General features: G+C 46.2%; 1 protein-coding gene across 1 annotated transcript; it reads left to right on the top strand.

Annotated features, from left to right (window-relative positions):
* Positions 1-1,983: 1,983 nt before the first annotated feature.
* On the top strand, positions 1,984-20,958 carry ATG14 (autophagy related 14). Its single transcript, XM_033063200.1, has 10 exons — positions 1,984-2,201; positions 6,823-6,885; positions 7,021-7,063; positions 7,471-7,552; positions 11,648-11,885; positions 13,122-13,351; positions 13,855-13,972; positions 14,979-15,069; positions 15,186-15,271; positions 18,103-20,958. The coding sequence occupies exons 1-10, from the start codon at positions 1,984-1,986 to the stop codon at positions 18,407-18,409; spliced, it is 1,476 nt and encodes a 491-aa protein (XP_032919091.1). The 3' UTR covers positions 18,410-20,958.
* Positions 20,959-21,993: the final 1,035 nt, after the last annotated feature.

Genomic DNA, 21,993 nt, shown 5'->3' with positions numbered 1-21,993 from the left:
GGAACTTTGTTAAAAATTGATTTGAGGAAAATGTGCAAAGTCTTGGATGCTTATGACTTAATTATCTGTATTATTTAACCACAGTTTAGCCAATGACACAACATTGGGTAATTTTGGAGCAAAAACCAACAGAGTTTCCTGTACTTGGTTTGAACTCAAGCCTCTCTTTTCAGAAGGTGCCCTGCTCAGAGTGGTGCTGGGAGCAGGAACAGTGCAAAGCCTATCCCATGGCTGTTCTGGGAAGTCCCTGGAAGCAAGCCAGAACAGTTTGTGTTGTGTCCTTCCCTCCTGAAGGTGTGGTACCTGTCTGCAAACACCACTAGAGGTTGCTCTTAGATGATTTAAGCATAACCCAGGCCAAAATCCTCCTCTGTCCCTGCTGGAAATACCCGGGATGGGCTACAGCTCAACTCAGAGTCTTGCTGGGCTGAATTTTGCTGCCACAAAAGTTTATTTCTGATTTGGTGAGGGTGTGACTTCAGTTTCTGTATCTGTTACGTGTCTCTCACACGTGTTTTTATATCTATATCTCCCTGCTTCTCTGGAAAAGAGTCTGAAAAACTTTGTGCACTTCCTTATGATAAGCAGGTCTTAGCTGTTATCAGTTTTTCTGTCAAACTCTGGATTTCCACACTCAAATCTATTTTAAACACAGGCTTACTTTTCTGTTTGCTTTCCAATGCTGGAGACTTTCCACAGCCATTGGCTGGACTTTTATTTGCACGGTAGCTCTGGTGACAGCTGATGAGCTTCAGTTAAAATAAAATAATCTTTTGTAAGTGAAAACACCCTGGTTTTACTGAGGTGTTGGAGGGGGAAAAAAAAAAGCTTATCTAAGATGAGCCCTCTTCAAGAAGTTTTTTTTGCTTAAGAGCTTGCCACATGATTTCAGTGGTAAAATTAGTGCTCTTTAGAAGTAGGGATAAAGCCTGAGAGATAAGAAATGGGCTCTGTGCCTTTTCACTGAGCTACTGATTAAGTTAATGTTTGCTATGGTAACTCTTGTCTTAAAAACAACAGTCTTGATTCTAACTCGACAGTGCTGTTCCTGCTAAGTGTTTGATAACACTTAGGGGGAAAACTGTAGGCTGGAAATTGCCCCTACCCTTTTTTTTTTTTTTTAAGAGCAATGTTTTGTTGTGGTTTTATTTCTATTGGGAAAGGGGATATGGGGATATATTGCTTAAGTTATTCTGGCTTCTGTGCACTCTGTCTCCTCTAATTGCCTGCTGCTTCCCACTACAGACAGAAGAGGGAATGGCTTCAAACTGAGAGTAGGTTCATATTAAGAAATATTAGTTATCAGGAAAAAATTCTTTTTTTCAGAGGGGGGTGGTGAGGCCCTGAGGGTGCCCAGAGCAGCTGTGGCTGCCCCATCCCTTCAAGTGTCCAAGGCCAGGCCGGACAGGGCTGGGAGCAGCCTGGGATAGTGGAAGGTGTCCCTTTCTCAGTCAGATTGGAACTGGATGATTTTTAAGGTCCCTTCACAGAGCCAGAGGCGTTGCTCCTTCTCCTCACCCCTACTTCAGTCTCTTTATTTAACTCCTATATAATGCTCCACCATGGAGGCTCGATTGATGCAACCTCCCCAGCGTCGGTTTTAAAGATGTGCATCGGTATTTGCGACTTAGACAAAGCAATTTGGATGTCACTGTAAATACAGTAACATACTGTAAATACACGGCCCTGCTTGGACTGGTAACCGCACTGGTAACAGCATTACTGACTGGTTAAGCTATGGCTACCCGCTGTGAAGCCCCACGAACCGGAATACAACACCCCCATCGCTCTGGGCGCAGGGCAGGGCTGATCCCTTTCCTTCTGCAGAACAAAAAAAAAGCGCAGTTCCTACTAAAAAAACCAGGATTTTCGCGGCGGAGCGCGGCCCGTCCCGCGCCCTCCCCCGCTCCCGCCCGCCGCCTCAGCGCCCCTTCCCACAATGCCCTGCCCGGCAACAGCGGCCACGTGACCCGCGGCGCCAACATGGCGGCTCCCAGCGGCCGCCGGCCGCAGCCCGCGGGGCCGGGCGGGGGCAGCGGCGCCGGGCCCGGGGCTCTGCGGGGCGCCGAGGAGGACGCCGAGGGTCTCTATGTGGCGGTGGAGCGGTGCCCGCTCTGCAACACCACGCGGCGCCGCCTCACCTGCGCCAAGTGCGTGCAGAGCGGCGACTTCGTCTTCTTCGACGGGCGCGACTCCGAGAGGTAGCGGCGGCGCTGAGGGGAGCGGGACGGGCTCTCCGTGCCCTGCTGTGCCCTGGGGCTGGGGGCTGGGTGTGCCCCTTGGCGCTGTCCCGGGGCTCGGGGCTGTGGGCGGGGGAGCGCTCCGGGGGCTGCCGGGCCCACCCCGGGGCTGGGGGCGCCCACAGCGGGACTCGGGGTACGAGCCTTGAAATAATAATATTTTTAATAATGAAGGAGTCACCCCGACTTTCACTCAGTCATGTGCTGATGTGTCCGTGTCGATGTAGCCGCTGAAACTCCAGGTATTTCAGGGCACAGAGATCCGTGCAGTGTTGTTTTGAAACGGGTTGCCTATTTCCGTCAACGCTTCTTGAAATAGAAGTTTTCGAAATCATTAAGCAAAATTAGGAAGATACTTAAGAAAGAAGCTAACCACTTTGTTGTGTATATACCATAAACGTGGACACCCCCTCTTTTAGCATTACAAAAAAAAAAATACTCCACTTGAGTGAATCGTGTGCCATCCTGCTCCTTTTGGAGTCCCTGGAAGTTCGGCTACTGGATGAGTGCTCTGCCCATAAACAAATTTTCTCCTACTGTGACTCAGACGGCTCCTCCATTGCCGCTGTTCACAGCGTGTCCATCCCAGATTCTTAAAAAGTCTCCGGTGCCATGTCTGGAATGCTCTGTCTGATTCTTGGCTGGCACCGTGTTCTTGGTGCCTCGATCGCAGCTTCCTTAGCAGCTGTCGGGAGTGATGCCTGGAGCTATTTTGGGATGGTGGCAAGCAGCAAAATCCTCTGTGGGGTGGTGTCCTCGCTCCAAAGGCTCCTTGTGTCCCCAGAAACAAGGGGACAGTGGTGCCATTCACCCATCAACATCCACAGGAGTGGGGAAAGGCTCTCAGCCAGTGTGAGTCAGCTTGCAGAACCCAGACCTTAGTCTGGCATTGCCTGGCTTTCCCGTTTTTAATACAAAAAAGCTGTGTTGTAGAACCACAAACTAGATTTAGCCTTCCTAAAATAGGTGGAAAACATGTAGTTGTGTGAGACTGCTTGGGGTTTTCTGCAGATTCTGGATATGGAGCTTGAAACATAAACCAAGTATGGGTTTTTTCCTTTTTTTCCTCTCTTTTGCAGCCTTAAGTTTTTGGCTAAAGATCAGCTTTAATTATAGAAATTCAATTGTAGCCTTTGTTAGAGTTGAAGCACTGTTCTTATGTATTAACCAAGGCTTAAGAAGTCTCTGCCCATCAGAAAAATGAAGTCATAAAGAAGAAGCAGCTTTAGCCAAAGTACCAGCAGCAGCAGTGTAAGAGAAAACCCTCTTTATCTTCTCACATGAGACAGGATCAGCTTTTCTGTCTGACAGTTGTCACTGCATCCTCCTCAGAAGCTTTCACTGCCCCATTTGTCTGTGGCTGGAAAAGCTCCTGTATATTTATGTTGTGTTTTTTAACTGAAAGGATAAAATTTCCTTTTTATTTTTGGTCTTTTTTTTTGGTCTTTTTTCCCCTCCTCTGCCTGAACATCACAGTTCCATCTCTGAGGGTCACAGCTGTTGTATTAACCTGGGGCCTCCCTACACACTCCATTTCCTCAGGCTTTGTTTCTCCTGCTGCTCAGAACTTTTCCATGAATGAAATGCAGTAGTGCAATTCATTAAAAAATGGCAAATTTATTTTAATGAATTAAAGAACAGACACCTGTATGAATAACACAATGTTAACAACCTAAATACCCTCGATGGCTGCAGGAACTCTCTGTGGAGACAAAAGCTTGGCTTTTGAGGATAATGAAATTATGTTTAAACTGTGCCTGAAATATTTTGTTTGCATTCTCTAATTAATATTTGGCATGACTAATGTAAGAGTGGGAAAGAGGTCAGTTTTCTTTGTTTACTCCTTGTGGGTGTCTCTGAATTTCTTGTGATGGGAGCCCTGGGAGAGGGGGGGAGATGTTTGAAATGGTGACCAGGCACATCAGGTCAGTGCACTGGCTGCCTTTCAGCTGCTGTTTGCAGCCATCCTTATTTATTTGTTTGTTTTATGCCTTCTAGTAGTACCTGGGTTAATTTTAGATCAGCCAGTGCTGGAGGAGTGTCATGACAAGGGCTTTGCTGAGTGGCTCAGTGTGAGAAATTCAGAATGTGGAAGTGTTTGGGGGCCTCCCATTTGTCTTTTTGAAGTTTATAGATGGGGGAAAAGGATCATTATCTTCCTTGTTAATTATAAAGAAACTAAACATTGCTCCTTCTATCCAATAGTGGTTTATTTTTAGAATTTTCTTGTGTATTTTCCTTATATGAAGACGAACAGTTTCATGTTCTAATTATTTCAGATTTCTTGGGACCATTTTGTGTGCTAATTTTTAGAAGAGCTACAGTAAAATTGGAAGTTTTTCGTCTGTCTGGCAAAAATCACACCCCGTATCTGTGAGGGGGAGAGACTGAGGAGCTGTTAAGATTAATTACTTAAGGAGAGCTACAATTAAGGATGAGTAGTCCAGAAGTCCTCCAGTAAAGCAGTCACTGACATCCTTCTTTTCATGAGTAATGTGTTGTATATTCAAAAGCCAAGCTGGCATCTTGATGTTGGTCTCAGCTCCGAGGTTCTTCCTCCTGGGAGTGTTCTCCAGCCTGTCATGTGCATAAATTCTCAGAGTGTGTCTCCCAGACTGCTGAATTGCTTTGCTTTGTGTGTCTGCAGATGGCAAAAGCCAAAGACAATTGTGACAATGTGCTCATTTCTCCAAGCCATGGGTTATGATTAGGAATAGTGACTTTTTTCAGTAAGGGAATTATAGGGAATGTAGTGCCCTCAACTCCTTCAGCATTAATCAACTCCTCTAGGTTAGGGAAGCCTCTCTCTCTGGTTGCTTCTCTCTGATCATGAACATGTGGAAATAAGCCAGGCAACCACAGAAAATCTCACCTTTATGTGATAAGACTTGAGGAAAGAGAAACATTTCATGGGTAATTCAAGATGTTCTCTCCTCTCCATTCACATTTTATGGGAGCTGCAATAATAATTCATCCCAAGTTTTGTTTCTTAGCCAAATGGAAAGGCTAAAGATATATAAAGCAAAATGAGTTTCAGGATGCAATGCAATTGAAATCAGAGCTATATAAAGAAATGGAAATGTTTGCTTAGGAGAAAGCTGCTGGAGAAGTTGGTAGGAGCTGTTCGACTTCGCTGCCGAAGCGCGTGGTGAGCTGGAGTTTCTACAGGCTTCCACAAATATTTCTGTCTTCCCTCCTCAGTCAGAATTTAATTTATTCCTGTATTCTTTGACAGATCATTCAGCTTTTTGCTGATGTGATGGACTGGAATTGGGTAATTCTGTTCAGTCAGCTCTGAAACCAAGAATTGCCAAATTACCCCAACGCTTTCCCTGTGTGGCTGCTGAGCTTTGTGTTTCTGGGCCAGGGGATTTTTGGTGGCAGCCAAAGGTCAAGGTGCAGTAGGTGTGCAGTGCTCTGTGATAAACAGGAGGCTCATGCAGGGCCTTTTGTCATTTCCAGGGTGACTCCTGGGGTGAGGACACACAGGAAGAGGGGACGCTGGGCTGAGCAGCTGGGCTCCAGTTGCACCACATTCCTCCAGCTCACGTGTGGCCTCTGGCTTCTGTGCCAAGCACCTGCATTTGCTTTTGGTTTGTTTTGGAAGGAAAACAGATTCTTTTGCTTGACTACAGAAGCAGCAGGCAGTGGTTTTGTTGTTCTAATGTTAATGTCATCTGGGAGGGTGGTTACACACACTGTGAATCCAAAGGTAGTCACCAAGCTTTCAGATTTCAGCTTTCAGATTTCAGCATTTTAAAGTTTTACCTGAAATCAAATCCACAGAGTAATAGAGAGGGAAATCCAAGATGTCATCCTGTCAAGGCTTAGTGTATTCTTTCTTAAAAAAGCTTAAATATCCATGAAATAAAGGTAAAATGATAAAATCACATGGTTTGGGTTGGAAGGGACCTTAAGGACCAGCTAGTTCCAACCCCTGCCATGGGCAGGGGCACCTTCATGCCCTTTCCTGCTTGGCCTTGAACACTTCCAGGGATGGGGCATCTGCAAATATCCCAGCTCTGTTAGGATGAAATGTCAATTCTGTGTGTTGCAGAGGAAATAGAATGAATTGTGGAGCAATAAGGGGGACAGAACATGACTTCTGCATACTCAAAGGGTGAAAACACAGGAGGATGAATCCCAAAAAAATTCCTTTCTGACCAGTTCCCATACCCTGGAATCCAGTGAAGCAGAGCTGAAGCAGACATTTGGGTCATGGGCTGTGTGAGACAGTACTATTAGTTTCTCCAGTGACTGGAGGTTTTTAAAGTACTCCATGTTTTTTGTAACACACAAAATACTTGCTAAGCTATAAATCTAGAAATAGCAATAATTTTCTGTTTGTTTGATAGTTTGACACTTTGATGTTTTTCCAGCTTAGAGGTTCTGTTGCAATTCCAGTGAGACATGCTCTAGAATTCTGCAAGACTTTTACACATTTAGCCATTAACTTCCCAAGATGAAGACAGATAGCTGAGGTTTGGAGAATCCCCAAGCTTCAATTTTATTATCTTTTCTCAGACAACTTACAGTGCTGTAATTGTGCAAAATATCAATAAAAGAATTTAATCTCTTCCAGGTTTTCAGAAAAGAAAGAAAGGCTGATGCATCTTAAAACCAAACAGAGAGAATTCCAAAAGCAGTAAGTTGTATTTATTAAATTGATATAAAAGCTAAGAGAGCTCATAAAAGGAAACAGTCTCTTTTTACACACTGTTGCTGCAGACAGACAGAGTCCAGATAGTCATAAAACTTTCAATCATGTTTTTTCCTCTAGTGTTTTGAAGGCCATGGAAGGGAAAGAAATAACTGATCAGCTGGTGAGTTATTCCAAGTGTCCCATGGTTTTTAAACTCTCTGAATTCCTAGATCTCATAGTTTAAAGTTACAGTTTGCCCTGAGGGCATTGTGTTGCTTTCCCAAAGAGCCTGTTGTAAGCAAAACTGAAATGGGCTCTGCCAGCAGAGTGTTCTCAGCTGTCTGAATTTTTCATTTCTCACTAGATATTTATTCAATAACTTATTTTACCGATTGACTTTATACTAAGCATTCATTTTGTTTGTGGCATTCTTCTGTGCACAAAACACTGTGTGAAATATTTAGTTGTTTGATCCATTTGAGAGCATCCTGCTACTTTTGCACTAAAGCTGCTGGCTTTGTTGTTAATCATTAGTTCAGCGTGTTTGAAGTCATTTGTGCCCTAGAGTTGCTGAATGTTCTTTTTCAGAGATGGAAAATAATGTCTTGCAAGATGAGGATTGAGCAGCTGAAACAGACCATTTGCAAAGAAAATGATGAAATGACAAGACGTGAGTAATGCCTGTGCTTTTGTGATGTGGAAAAACTCCCTGTGCCTTAGAGTGAAAAATCAATTGAGGTGAATTTGAGTGTTAGTTTTTTTTAAATGGTGAATTTCCAAACCCTCGCTTCCTAAATCAACTTGAAGGCGAATCACTGAGTGGATTTTTGCCTTTTTTATGCTTGGGTTTTAATTAGCAAACAGCAGACATTATTCAGCTGGATGGAGATGGTTTTGCAACAGCTTTAGAAGCAAATGCTTAGCAGCCTGTGACTCTGGCTGTGTCCCTAGAGAGGGCTTTATTCAGTGTAGTGTTTCTGATCACTTCCTCTTGATAAAGAGGAGCAAACAGCTCTGCAGCTGTCACAGATTTCGTGAAACTGCTGAATTTTAACCCACACCTGTCTGAAAATCCTACTTGGGCAAAAGTCACTGAAATACAGTGTAGGCTCCATTCAGAAACTTCAGTTTTTGAAACCATGAGATTGTTTTACACTGAATTTGCAGGGTCATTTTTTAGAAGAGAATGTGCAGCTCTCCTTACAACCTGTGTGCAAGGGAAGTAGAGGAAGCATATTCAGAAGCATATTGATTGAATCTAGGATATTTTTATGGCTTGAAATTCAGGAAGAGCCATACAGAGAGTGGAAGCAGAGAGATAATCTGAGAAGAGTCATAAAGGATTAGCATGGGCTTGGGGTGAAAAATCAAAAAGGCTGAGATGCAAAATTATTTCCAATGAATAAGGAGGATGGATAGTAACAATAATCAATGGATGATAAAGAAAAGGTGAAGGAGCAGACAAGTGTGTTAGTTAACAGGAAGAAGAGCAAATTAACAGTGCAGGGAAGTCTGAAGCATTCATTTAGTGCTGCCTTTGCTTCATCTTCCTACAAAGGAAATGGGATCAGCTGCTTAGGCAGGTTAAATTTTACATCATGAGAGGTCTGCAGGTTAAGGAAAGGAAACAACAGCTACACATTAGTTTGCTTTATGGAACCCAAGGAACAAGCTGAGGTGGTCTGTGGAGCACTTGGGAACATCTGAGGGAGTGAGGAAGTTGAAAACTGTACCTGCCTTCAGAGGGTGCAGGAAGGGAGAGCCTCAAAGTGATGACACAGGCATCCTGTTACAGACCTGGGGGGGCTCTGCTGGTGCCTGACAGATAAGGTGGTTAAAAATAGGCATCACTTGGTTGTGATATTCATGTCAAATCCCTGTTTTGTTATTTTTGTCATGATACTCATGTTAAATCAACCCCTGATCAGGAGATGAAGTGGTGCAGTGGAGGATGAAGCACATAACTTGGATTTGGGCATTGTCTTGTGAGCAAACAGAATTTGTTCTGGGTGTAACCCCTGCAAGGTCACCACAAAAGGTTAGAAAAGCTGCATTCAAAGAGTGGTGACTGGTCAAGCTGAGGAGGTGAGACAGGTGGAGCTCAGCAGGAGCCAGTTCCTGGCCCAGTTCTCTTCAGTATTTCCCATTATAGCTCAGTAGAATAGAGGGTGGAATGGAGGAAGCCAGGCTGGATGGTGAAATGACTTCTGTGGAGAGCAGAACCAAATTCAAAATTGTGCAGATAAATAGATAGCATCATCTGAAAAGGATAAAATCGAGGTACACCTTGTTGTAAAGAGAAACATAAACCCAGAATGGGGGATGGTGGTGAGATTTGGCAGGAGGGGATCTGGGGAATTGCAAATTAAATAAAATTTATCAATCTCATACTGCTCCAGAAAGGTTCAAACCTCTTTCTGGGTTAACTAGTATAAGTGCTGTATTTAAGATGGAAGCAGTTATCCTGCTGTGCCAAGTGTTGCTGTTGTTTCAGTGGAAGTCTGGTGTCCAATTTAAACAATTTAAGAAAGATACAGATCACTTGGGGAAAGTCTGAGTATTGGAAATGAAACAGAACAATTAAGAAAATTCATGTGTGGTTTAAAGAAGAGGAAGTTGAAGAAAAACAATCTTTTCAGTAGGTAGAAGATTATTGTTATGGAGATTAGATTTTGACTTTGTGTCTTTTGCCTGTGAAGAAAGGAGAAGAGGAAATCAATGTGACTTTAAGGAATTAGTCACCTTTTCTCAGAATGTTCTACTCTGAAGGAGGCAGAGTGGTGGCACCAACCAGGGAGTGGAGTTCTCCATTTTCCCACTCTTCTGTGGAATTTATTATCTGCAGCTTTTGCAACTTCTCTTGATTCACAGTGAATTTGATTAGATTTAACCTAAAAACTGAGCTGAGTATTGCCCAACTAACCTATTGTTAGCTCAGTTGCTTTTGGAGAGAGACCAGGAATGAATTCTAGCTGTGAGAAGCCAACAGATCAGGATCCAACTTGGTCACTTTTGGACCACATTAAAAAGTGTGAAAAGGTTGTTTCTCTGCCCTTGGATGTGGCATAGTTTAATTTTCTGAAATAAAAACCATTTCTAGAACACTGGGTTCCTGCTTTTAGAGTTGACTCTCCTGGAGACTTCAATAATTGGTGGTGCTTAAAATAATGTTTTAAAATCTGTGTGTTTGCCTTCTTTCTGTGCAGAACAGTTCAAGGAGAAAAGCTTGCACATACCTGGCAGAGCTCTCTGGGCAGAGATCAGAGTGCCTGGGCTTGCATTTATCAAGGCAGTGCAGGTGTGTGGGACACAGTGGTGTCCTGAAATACTCCTGGGGAGAGATTTTTAATCACCTCATAAACTGGCTCATAAAGCAGAGGTGCTGTGCAGAGAGCAGGACAGTTGTTTGTGCACTGGGACTGCTGAAGAGGAAATGTGAGTGCAGTGTCTCCCCTGCTCCCAAATAATTGCTGCTGGACTGCAGGGAAGGGAGTTCACTCTGAAAAAAGTTGAGTATGAATGTGAAAATTGAACAGATGGACCTTTTCCTCCTCCTCCTGTCTCCTGTCTCCTGTTCTTTTTGCAAAGAATATGAATGCAAGTGTTAATTGATTTTCTGTTGATGTTACAGGACTGCTTAAAGGAAAGGGAATTACAGCTGACACAGGGATTCTGGTATTGCTCAGAGAAAAGTGGATTTTTCTACTGCTTCTCTAACAGGGGCCACTTATTTATATTATATAAACCTGAGGATTATTGGTTCTTATCTGCATGGAGGAGCTTTTCTCACCTCCTTTAATTTGGGACTTTGCATCTCCCACATACCAGATCTTCCTTCCTATCAGACACACCATGGATTGCAGCAGATCAGATGACTGGAAATCATTCCTGATGTTCAGAGAGAGCAGCCTCTGTGTCTGCAGGGCCAGGCACACTTCAAACTAGGGCACAGGGAGAGTTTTAAATATGTATTTGGGGAGAGCACGAGAAATCTTTTAAAAGTGAACTTTTAAAAGACAGAGGTGGCTGACTCTGTGGGACCATTACTGCAGCCACTTATTTTATAGATTAGCAGATTATAGGATCACCAAGGTTGCAAAAGACCTCTAAGATCATCAGGCCCAACCTTGGATGCTTCAATATGCTCTTGCAGGATATTTTTCCAAGCCTCAGTGTGCCTGACGTGGAGTGAATCCAGGCAGTTGCAGCACTTCAGCACAATTCCCATTTTGTGAGTGTAAAGGGAGGTAGCCAATGTTCCCTGTGGGAACAAGGAGCCTGCACTGTTGGGATCCAAGTGCTGTGAGAGCACATCCATGAGTGAAGCCCAAATTACCCACACTAACAGCAGCAGAGGTGCCAGCAATGGTGAATGAAGATACTATCTGCACTTGATTTTGGCTGCAAGCAGGGCAGGGCTTTTTTGGCCAGCACGATGCAAACATGTACAGTCAGGCTATTTCTGTCAGGATGGTTACCTCAGGAGTTTAATTAAACTGGGAAATCTTGGCTTTTGTGCTCCAAATCCAAAAATAGCTGGGTAAAAGATAGGGAAATAATAATCCCAGTTGCAGTCTCTTTGGAGATCTTCAGAGGAGATTAAAAAGTTATACCACTGAGCAGCTGGAAGATGTTAATAGTTTAGCAGGGTTTTCTGTTTTAAAGTGCCACAGATCTTGTTTTCCATAAATATTAATCAAGCTTTTCTCAAGCTTTTCCTACAAGCTCCTTTTCCAAGGGATAACATCTGCCGCTGTTCTCACAGACACAGAGGGGCTGCTGAGGATTAAAGAGGAGAACCAGAAGCATTATCGCAGGGCTCAGAGGCACCAGGAGAAGAAGGAGAAGATCCAGAGGCACAACAGGAAGCTGGGGGACCTGGTGGAGAAGAAAACCCACGAGCTGAGAACGCAGTACGAGCACCTGGCAAACCTGCGGCGGACGCACATCCTGGAGCTCACCTCGGTCATCTTCCCCATGGAGGAGGTGAAGACAAGCATGAGGTATGGCAGGCTTGTCCTTTTGGGGTCATTTTGCTTGGCTTTAGGCACCCAGAAGGGAGTTGTGTCAGTCTGAGGTAGGTGGGCTGGTGTAAAGTGGTGGTGTTTGCATCACTTAGTGGCTTGTCTGAAATTTCTTCTGTCTTCACTCAGGAAATGAATTTTCTCATGTTCAGGCTTGGTTGTTTATTAAATCTTATCTAAAGTACAGAGGGTTCTGCAACACTTCTAGCCACCTGCCAGAAGTGAGCAAAATGGAGATGAACCCAGCTAGCTACATGGTCTCTTAAAGCCAAACAGTCCAATAGAGAATTAACACCTCTATTATTTATCCTTTTAACCCAGTAACTATAATCCCATGACCCTCAGTGCAGCCCTGACTGTCCAGCCAGAAACCACTGCCTGAAATCATGAAGAAGAAGGAAGATGAACACCAAAAGGAGACACCACCCAAAATCCTCCATTTTGTCCCATACCTGTTTCTATATTGTAAAAACCTCAAATTCCAAACCCTTCCCCGTGTGAAATCACACACTTCTATTTAACTGCACACCTGTGATTTTAACTCCATCACTCAAATGTGGAGCCTTCTCCAAGGCCTCAGGTCAAAAGCTGTGTTCTCCAGGGGGTCAGTGTCAGAAAGCACAGAAAGCTCAAAAAACCCAGGTTTGTGGGATCCAGCAGTCTGGCTCCCTTGGGGTCTGTGGGAGGAGGAGGAGGAGCTGTGTTCTCACCCACAGATAGAGGTCCAGGACAGAAGAATCTGAATCTGGAGATGCTTGAATCTCCTCACTGAGAGATCTGAGTTGCATGTCCAGTGTTAAACTTCCTTAAAATACGGATTCATCATCCCTTGAAGTGTTCATGGCTGGGCTGGAAGGTGGAAGGTGTCCTTGCCCATGGCAGGAGTGGGATGAGATGATCTGTAAGGCCCCTTCCAACCCAAACCTGGGATTCTACAAAAAAAGGCAATTAAAAATCCCAGAGAAAATGAAAGTAGTTTTGGGAATAAGGAGTTTTGCAGAACTGGTCTCTAAGGTCCTTTCCATACCAAAACACTCCTGAATCCTACAAAAACAGCCAATTAAAAACAAATGAAAGTACTTTTGACAGCGAGGAGTTTTGCAGGAGTGCTCCTATAATCACTTTGCCCTGAGTGAAATCCTGCTCAGTGCCTGCCAAATGCATGTTAGATTCTATTTTCAACCACTTCTTTCCAACCCCTTTTGGGCCCTGCAGGGACCCTGCAGATGTGTCCTCAGAGAGTGACAATGCCATGACCTCCAGCACTGTGAGCAAGCTGGCAGAAGCGCGGAGAACCACGTACCTGTCCGGGAGGTGGGTGTGCGACGACCACAACGGCGACACCAGCATCAGCATCACGGGGCCCTGGATCATCCTCCCCAACAACGGGGACTACTCTGCTTACTACAGCTGGGTGGAGGAGAAGAAGACTACACAGGGACCTGGTAAGGGGCCAGGCCTGGTTTTAGGCAGCTGGGACACTGGGTGCCAGCAGAATGCACTGAGGGGCAGCAGACCTGGTCCTTTTGTTCTCACCCCGAGCCAGAAATAAATACCAAAATGGGGATTTTAGGAGAAGATTCCTTCCCCAGTTGGAACTAGGTGGTCTTTAAGGTCCCTTCCAAGCCAAACCACTCTGTGATTTTATGATTAGTTTGCTGAAATCTTCATTTGCAATGCTCACTGGGATACACAGTGCGGTGAAGTAGAGAAAGTTAATTATTCACAGTTTTGACACAGTTCACATGTCATCATCTTAACAGGAATTCCAAGAATTACTATTTTCTTCCAACATCTGACAGATTTCACTGGAAATGATTGCTAGATTCAGGCTGTTCTCCATACTTAGAAATGAGAAGAATTCCAGAATAGATTCCAGGAACATATTAACACACCCACCAAGGCTTCATTTAAAATAAAGATTTCATGTTGTTTTTATTTCTTTCAGATATGGAACATAATAACCCTGCTCATACCATCAGTGCTGCATTGTGCTATGCAACTCAGCTTGTTAACACTTTGTCTCTCATACTTGATGTAAATCTTCCCAAGAAGCTCTGCAACAGGCAAGTAAAAATACAGCAGGGGAATCAGTGAGCTTAGATCAGTTTGGTTTGAGGAACAATTATTGAATTGGAACAGCTTTTGATAACATAGGTGGCTCGTGGATTTTTGAGGGAAGGGCTAGCAGGATTTTAGACCACAGTTAACAATCCCTCCCTCCTTTTTTACTTCCTGAGAGGAGGTAAAAGTTTCAACCATCACAGTTGAAAATAACACCTCTCTAATTGACATATTCAGCATCCTCAAATGAGAGATGAAATATGGCAGTGCATGGATGGCACTTTTCATTTTACTGCACCCCACTGTGCTTCACAAGATCCCAGCCCAATCCAGCAGCTCTTGCACAGCTCTGCTGCCTCCTGTGCTGTAGGAAAAGTTCTATAATATGGCATGGCAGCAGTGTAATTCCCAGTGGGATAACACACCTAGGAGTGCCCTGATAAACCTTATTTGGGATGAAGAGCACTGTTAGAATTTTGGTGTCTCTGTGGAGCAGCTGGGATCTGCACAGAAGGAGCTGAAGACCTGGTCAGACTCCCAGGGCTCCCAAATGTGCTGCTGAGATTCTAATTGGGGGGTTGGAACCAGATGATCTTGAAGGTCCCTTCCAACCCAAACCATTTTGTGATTCTTTGATTTTGTTTGGATGTTCAGCCCTCACAGAAGAAAAAGATTGGGAACAGGGATGCAGGGTTTTAAAGGAGGTCTGAAACAGTTTGGCTCTGCTGGATCTGAGTTCCCTACAGTCCACACCACCTGTCCTGTGGAAACTGGTGAGGCCAGGGCAAGCAGAGCTTGTTGATAAAATGCTCACAGTCCTGCTAGGTTTAAAATTAATCTCCTCAGTACTCTAAAACTGGCTGTAGACTTTGAACAAGTGCTCGCTGCGAGGATTTTTACTCCAGGATTTGTTAGGAAGCCAGGGCATGGAATGCTGATGCCTCCAGTGAATGTATTTTCTCAGCATTTTGCTTTCTGTGTGTTTTTGTGTGTGTGGTGTTTTAACAGTGAATTCTGTGGAGAGAATCTCAGCAGACACAGGTTCACACGGGCAGTGAAGAAGCTGAATGCTAATATCCTTCACCTCTGCTTCTCTCAGGTAGGGGGGATGCACATTTGGGATCTTTAAATAGCTTTTTAAATATCAGCTATGCCTGCTGGTTTCCTTCAGGACCTGATCATGGTTTTGTGTTTTTTTTCCCTTCCCCATGTCAGCATGTAAATTTAGATCTGTTGCACCCCCTGCATACCCTCAGGAACCTCATGTACCTGGTCAGCCCAGACACCGAGAACTTGGGCAGGTAAGAAAAGCAAAATATGAACTCTGCTGTGGCTGAATCCCTTTGGAATTTATGCCTTTGCCTTGTTACTAATGAGGGAAATTCTCTACTGTTGTACCTATAGATCAGTCCTCAGCACAGAAATCAGAATAATTTCAGGAGGAGGAAAGACTGGACAGAAAAAGGGACTCCTGAGTAGGGAATTGAATTTCACAGACATGTATTTGCTGTGCTTGTGCCTATGACAGGCTCAGCTGGAGGCTTTGCAGCTGATGATGGACTTATTTCCCCTACAGCCAGGAGCAGGAACTCCTTCACTGCACAAATGCCAGGCAGCTTTGCCATGCTCTGAGTGTGACCCTGCCCACGCCTTGCCAGCATGCAAATACCTGAGAGCATCCAGAAATACAAACCCTGAAAGGAATCCCAGGCAAACCTTTCCCAAAATACTTCCAGTCAATGAACTGCCTAGACCAAAGTTGACCCTTTTAAATAATACTCATTTATATGTAAATTAAGATTAAAGACAACTGTTCTCTTAGCTTAGAACATGATGAAAATAACATCAGTTCTGGCTTGCATGCACCAGCTTTAATAATTTATTTCTTTTTTTACAAATTAAATATAAGAAAGCAAACAACACTGATTTCCCCATTGGGATAACCCAGACACAAGTCACTTGTGCCCAAGACAGTCTGCAAATATTTGTTTGATGTGCCTGGTGTTTTATTCCCCCCTGAAACACAGTAATGTTCTGAAATCTACTTTTCTGCTTTGTTCTCTTGTATGGATCTGGTTTTATTCAAAAACCTGCAGTGCCACTAAGAGGAGCTGCCTGCTCCCACTTCCTTGTGCTGTCTGGATATATCCCTACTGATTGAGCCCAGAGACATGGGGAGCCACATCTTTGTGAAAGATTTTGGACAAAAATCTCTGCTTGCTGCTGCCTGCCTGAAAATAGAGTGCTGGAAATACCCAGAGGATGGAGAGCTGTGTCCTCAAAGGAAAGCAGCTGCTCTAAAAGATCCAGGGGCTGCAGTGGGCACCTGCGCAGGTGTCACAGAACTCTACATGCATCAGCTGGGTCCAGGGAGTAAAAGAAGGGGTTACAGGAGAGTTGGATAAAATACCCACCAGGCTGCTGAACAGCTTTGCAGACACCACTGGGAGCAGAGAGTCTGAGCTGGTTGAAATGAGGCACATGCACTTAGCAGAGCCATTAACTACCCACAGGAATGAAGGTGGGGATTCTGTTTCCTTCTGTCATGCTCTCAGGGCTGGATGAGTTTCTGGAATGGATGCTGTCATCAGGCAGGAGTTGCTGGGCTCAGGACAGGGAGAACGGGCGGGACGCAGTGGCCTTTGTTAGAGAGGAGGTCACTGGAGATGATCTAATGGTCCCTTTGGCCTCAGCCCTGATGACTCCCTCTTGTGTTGCCTTGTTAAGCAAAAGGCTTTGCCAGGAGGCAGTGCTCCCATTCCTTTCCAGATTATGAAAGAGGAGTGTTTGCCTTTAATTTCTCAGCTGGCTGCAAAGTTTGCAGCAACCAGCTCTCTTTGTTTTCCTTTAGATACCTAAGCCTGTGGTTGCCTGACAATCTCTTTTATATGCTGCTTATAATTTTACCAAGCTTTAATTATCTGGATTAATATTTCCCATGACAAATCGCTGCTTTAGACTGCTTCTCTCACTAAGGCTGGATAAACTCTTGCCTGTGTTAACTGGTTACTGTGTTTAATGGTTGGACTCAGTGATCTGGGGGTCTTTTCCAACCTAAATGATTCCATGATTCCATCAAATTCTTGCTCTTCACGGGGCAGTTTTGTGGCTTGAAGTGAACTCTGTCAGGGACGCTGCTTGCTGTGGGGAATCTGCCTTTTTCCATGGAATCCAGGCAGCCCAAAGCAGTGGGACAGGGCAGGATGCAATCGCTTCTCCCACCAGGCAGTGGCAGCAGGGAACTCCGAGTCACAGCACAAGTGGGACCCTGCAGGACCATGGAGATCCAGCCCATGGATCAGAGCAGAGCCAGTGCAACGACTGCAGCATCTCCCTGCCCAGGAAAGGCTGAGAGGGACCCTCAGCCCTGTCTGTCCCCGTCTGCAGGGAGGGCTCCAGATAAACCAGGCTCTGCCCCAGGGGGCTCAGCAATGGCACCAGAGGAAGGAGCAGGAATTGATGCCCACAAGCTCCACCTGAACATGAGGAAGAACTTTCCTGTGCAGTGACCAAGCACTGGAACAGACTGCCCAGAGAGGGTGTGGAGTCTCCCTCACTGGGGATATTCCAGAGCCATCTGGGCACAATCCTGTGGACTGGGATAACCCAACTGGAGCAGGGAGATTGGACCAGATGAGCCCCTGTGGTGACTTCCAGCCTGGCTCACTGTGATTCTGTGTGGTGGGGTTTGGAGTGTCCCCAGGGGAGACCCCTCAGCCTCTCTGGGCAGCCTGTTCAGTGTCTGAAAGTGAGAAACAGGTTGAGATGTTGCTCAGGGCAGCGTGCGAAGTCTCCACTGGTGAGTTGTGCCAGACCTTTGAATTGCAGGGTACAGCCTGACAGAGCTGAGCTCTCTTGGCCTGGTGCTGGAAATTAAAGCTGCTCCACATCAAGCCAAGATTCCCACCAGTGGAGCCCTGAGTTATCACCAGTAGCTTTCCCCGTTGTGTTTCTCTATCCCTGCCAGAGCAGAACTGCTCTCCCTCCCTTCCTGCTCCATGGTCTGGAACCCTGTCCCTTCCTCAGCCAAGTGTTTGTTTGCATCCCTGGCAACACAAAGCTCCCTCTGCCAGCTGAGCAGTGGGATGAGAGGCCACAGGGACTGCTGGTGGCACCGTGTCCTCCCCCACAGGTCCGGCCCCTTCGAGATCAGCGCTGACCTGGAGGACTCCATGGAGTTCGTGGAGCCCAGCGCGGCGGGCGAGACGGACGAGAGCGGCGACGAGCACGTGAGTGACGAGGAGACGGACCTGGGCACGGACTGGGAGAACCTGCCCAGCCCCAGGTTCTGTGACATCCCCTCGCAGCAGGTGGAGATGCTGCAGAGCCAGAGCAGCCAGGTGTCCCAGCCCATCGCCAGCAGCAGCGCGGGCGGGATGATCTCGTCCGCCGCCGCCTCCGTCACCTCGTGGCTCAAAGCCTACACCGGGCACCGCTAGCGGGCTGTGCCATGAACCCCTCCCCAATGTGCTGTAGTCAACCTTTACCTGTTCAGTTAAGTAGTGCCTGGAACAAAGGAAAGGTCAGACTTGCGTTTTGTAAACCGGAGAAAACCTTTTTATTTACCCGAGATGACTGCGACGGCCCCGTTTTGTAAACGAGCTCCGGATCCCGCCAGGGCGCTTTGTGTCTTGGTTCTGGCTGCATCCAGGATTGTAAAAGGACCCAGCAACCTCCAGCTTTGTGAAGAAGAAAACATTTTGGAGTATTTGAATCGGGATGAGCGCAGGGAAGGCTGCTCAGGGCACGGTCTGGACAGCGGTGCAAATGCAGTTCCCACTTTCTTAACTCCTTACAGGGTTCTCCTTTGTGTGTGTGTGTTTTAAATGTGTCTTGCATAATGCAAAAATGCGTATTTCTAAATTTTTTTCATTCAGGACATGAAAATTATGCATTTTTAACATGTTTTCTAATCTCTGTTGCCATATTTTTAATACAAATGATCAGCATGGACAGGGAGTTCACACAGCAAATTGCTCTCGGTTTAGATTTGATTGTGAATCTTTACCCAGTTTTGCCACAGCAGACTGGCTTGTTTCATGCTGTCTCCACTGGTAGGTGTAGAAGTTTTGTGTTGTGCTGAGGCACACAGGCTCTGTACTCTTTAATACCATACACCAAAGAAACACTGGACGTTCTCTTGCTAGGCCCACATTCGATGCTGATACAGAATTGCATTGTTGCAATAATATCCATGGCTTACCACACCATGTTGCCACTTTTTAGCATTAGAAAAACCTCATTTCAAGCCAGTTTGGTGAAGTCATAGCTCTCCACACTACATGTGTTTTTAACCCCGTTTTATTGTATGCTCATGGTGGGGGTTGTTGTTTACTGACTGCCAAGAGGTTGGTTTGGTTTCCCTGGCACAGCTGGCTCCTGCAGCCCTGGGAGGTGGCTGCTGTGACTTGGTGAGCAAGGGCTCCTCCTCTTCCTCTGCCTTGCAGGACGGGGCACCCACGGGTGCTTTGCTCAGCAGAGCTTCCAACGTTTACATTTAGAGCTGGGACAGTTCCTCCACAGGGCCAGCCAGGGAAGAGCTCCTGCCCTCCCTCCACGAGGGAGGATTTCTGCCACTGCCCCGCAGCTCCTGGTGACAGAGGCCACATCCCTGCCCCACCCCAGCCCCAGGGCTGGCTTTCCCAGCCACCTCACAGGGTGTTTGTGGTGGATTTCTCTGTTCCTCTCCAGGCTGGCCAGTGCTGGCCCTGTCCCCAGGAGGGGTGGGAAGCCAGGTGTGGCAGTGACCCCCATGTGCCCCCTGCCAGGGGCCTGGCTGAGCATTGTGCCACCCACCCTCCATGGCAGCTGCTTCTCTTTAACCCTGAGCTTGACCATCTGTTGGCAGTAGTTTCTTCTATTTTTTTCTTTTTAAATTTTTTTTTTCAAACCAAAGACCCCAACCATGCATGTTGTCAGACAACACCACCCTTGCTCCTGCTGCTCCTCTGCTCCAAGAGTTGGGTTTGTTTTAGGAGAACAGCCCAGAGCCCTGGGCTGCTGCAGCCTGCTGGGGCCCCTGTCCCCAGCCCTGTGCCAGGCTGAGCCCAGGGCTCTGGGCTCTGTTGGCTCACAGCACTTTATCACTCACAGCTCTGAGCAACCAGCACACGCCAGTATTGGAAACTGGGCTCACAGCCCAGCCCCTTCTGCTTCCCTGTGGATTTTGCACTGGACCCCACCATCTAAATACCTTTTTTTTTTGTTGTTTTTTAGTAGGCATTTCAGTCCCTTTTTCATTGCTGCCTTTGTGCTTTGAGCCCTGGAAGGTCAGGCCATGACTCAGCTTCGTGCACTGTCACTGAACTTAGGGAAAGAAAATCCAACACAATAACTTTTCTAAGCCATATACTTCCTATCCATGTTTTCCAAAATAATTTATTTGCAACCCTGTCATACTCTGAGAGTGCACAAGGGCACTGTGAGGGTGTTCAGATGTGTTGGGGTGGGGCTTTTCATGGAACCTTTTTTTGTAACAGAACACAAGGTTGTGGTGGTTTTTTTAAAAGTGTTTTGCACATGTGTAGCTGAGGAAGAATTGTTTGTGTCCAACCCTTGAGTGCAATCACCAGGATTTGTTTCCCAGGTTGTTTGGGGGGGTGGGGGAGGGAGGGCAGCAATATCTGTATTCATAGATATTTGAAGGCAGCCAGCTGAGAGTTTACAAAACATTTTGTGTAGCATGAACACGGGAAGTTCAGTTCAGGCCAGGACTTCTGGTCGTGACCAGAGACCTGGGGTGGCCAATTTGGGCTGCCAAGGCAGAGCCTGATTTCAGGGGCCCAGCCCTGTGCTGAAAATCAGGTGCCTGTGCAGGGTCTCAGGTGGGACACCCAGGGTGGCTTTGTCACCTGGGGAAACTCATGGCCCCTCTCTCGCAACTTCCAGACTTAAGATGTAACTAAACACAAATGGTTTTGTTTTGTTTTTTGTTTTTTTTTTTTCTTCTAAATTTTATTGTATTATTGCAATAAATCTTTAACAGTAATTTTTTTAAAGTTGTATATTTATGACTGTTACTTCTGTGTGGTTTGTTTCTCACCGTGCTGGGCAAAGTACACAAGAATTTCCTTCAAAGCATCACAGGGACCAGACCTGTTACAGTGCAATCAGTTGTACAGCGGTGGAATAAGCAATACCCATTCTAAAAAAATACTCTTACATAAAATAACTGCATCTCCATGGGAGCAGGGGGTGGAGTCCTGCACAGCACACACACACACACATCCCTCTATGTACATGTAAACGGATAAACCTCTTGGGTGAGCCTGGCTGGGGGCTGCTCCTGTGCTGGGGGAGGTTTCTGCAGGTGCTGAATTCCTTCTGCATGCAGAGGCTCCTCGTTACAAGCTCATTTCAGGATGCAAGAAGGTGTTTGTTGAAGGATGGAGTTGTTAAAGTGAAGCAGTGTCAGAGTGATGGGGATGGGAAAGGGCCAAGCAGGCTCTGCCCGTGGCTCACAGGCTGGAGGAGAAACAACCCCTCCCACCCCATTTTTTGTGACACACTGGATGGGGAGCACTGATGGCCCTGCAATTCCTGGCTGTTGGACACTCAGGAGGGGGAGCAGCAGCCAGCTGGGGCCCGTGCACAGAGCTGGGGCAGTTCATGGCCTCAGTCACAGCACAGTCAGGACATGGCCAGGGGCAAAGCAAAGCCCAAGCTCAGCTGGTGCAGACAGAACACTTCTGCCAGAGCAGCACCAGCAGCAGCTTTTGTCCTTTGCCCACTCTGGTTTGTGGCAGGGGAGCAGCCTGATAATGCCTCAGCTGTCCCTACACCAGGACTGCCTGGACCAGCCAAAGGCAGGTGGGAAGGAGGAACAGCCCCGGGTGAGCTTCAGCACCATTTCCACTGGGCAAAAGTGGGAGTCGAGACACAGCTTGATCTGTCAGTGCAGTTATTACAGGTGTGAAATCCTGGAATGGTTTGGCTTGGAAGAGACCCTAAAGATCACCTCATCCTACCCCTGCCATGGCAGGGACACCTTCCACTATCCCAGGCTGCTCCAAGCCCTGTCCAG

This window comes from Catharus ustulatus, chromosome 6, assembly GCF_009819885.2.
Source record: "Catharus ustulatus isolate bCatUst1 chromosome 6, bCatUst1.pri.v2, whole genome shotgun sequence".
Taxonomy (NCBI): Eukaryota; Metazoa; Chordata; class Aves; order Passeriformes; family Turdidae; genus Catharus; species Catharus ustulatus.
The sequence above is the reverse complement of the archived record's forward strand: the minus strand, read 5'-3'. Positions and strand labels throughout refer to the sequence as shown.

Excerpts from the sequence above, each read along its gene's own strand:
- ATG14 (XM_033063200.1), top strand. The coding sequence starts at position 1,984 with ATGGCGGCTCCCAGCGGCCGCCGGCCGCAGCCCGCGGGGCCGGGCGGG. Across the intron at positions 2,202-6,822 it reads GACGGGCGCGACTCCGAGAG|GTTTTCAGAAAAGAAAGAAA; the intron begins GTAGCGGCGGCG and ends AATCTCTTCCAG. Across the intron at positions 13,973-14,978 it reads CCCAAGAAGCTCTGCAACAG|TGAATTCTGTGGAGAGAATC; the intron begins GCAAGTAAAAAT and ends GTGTTTTAACAG.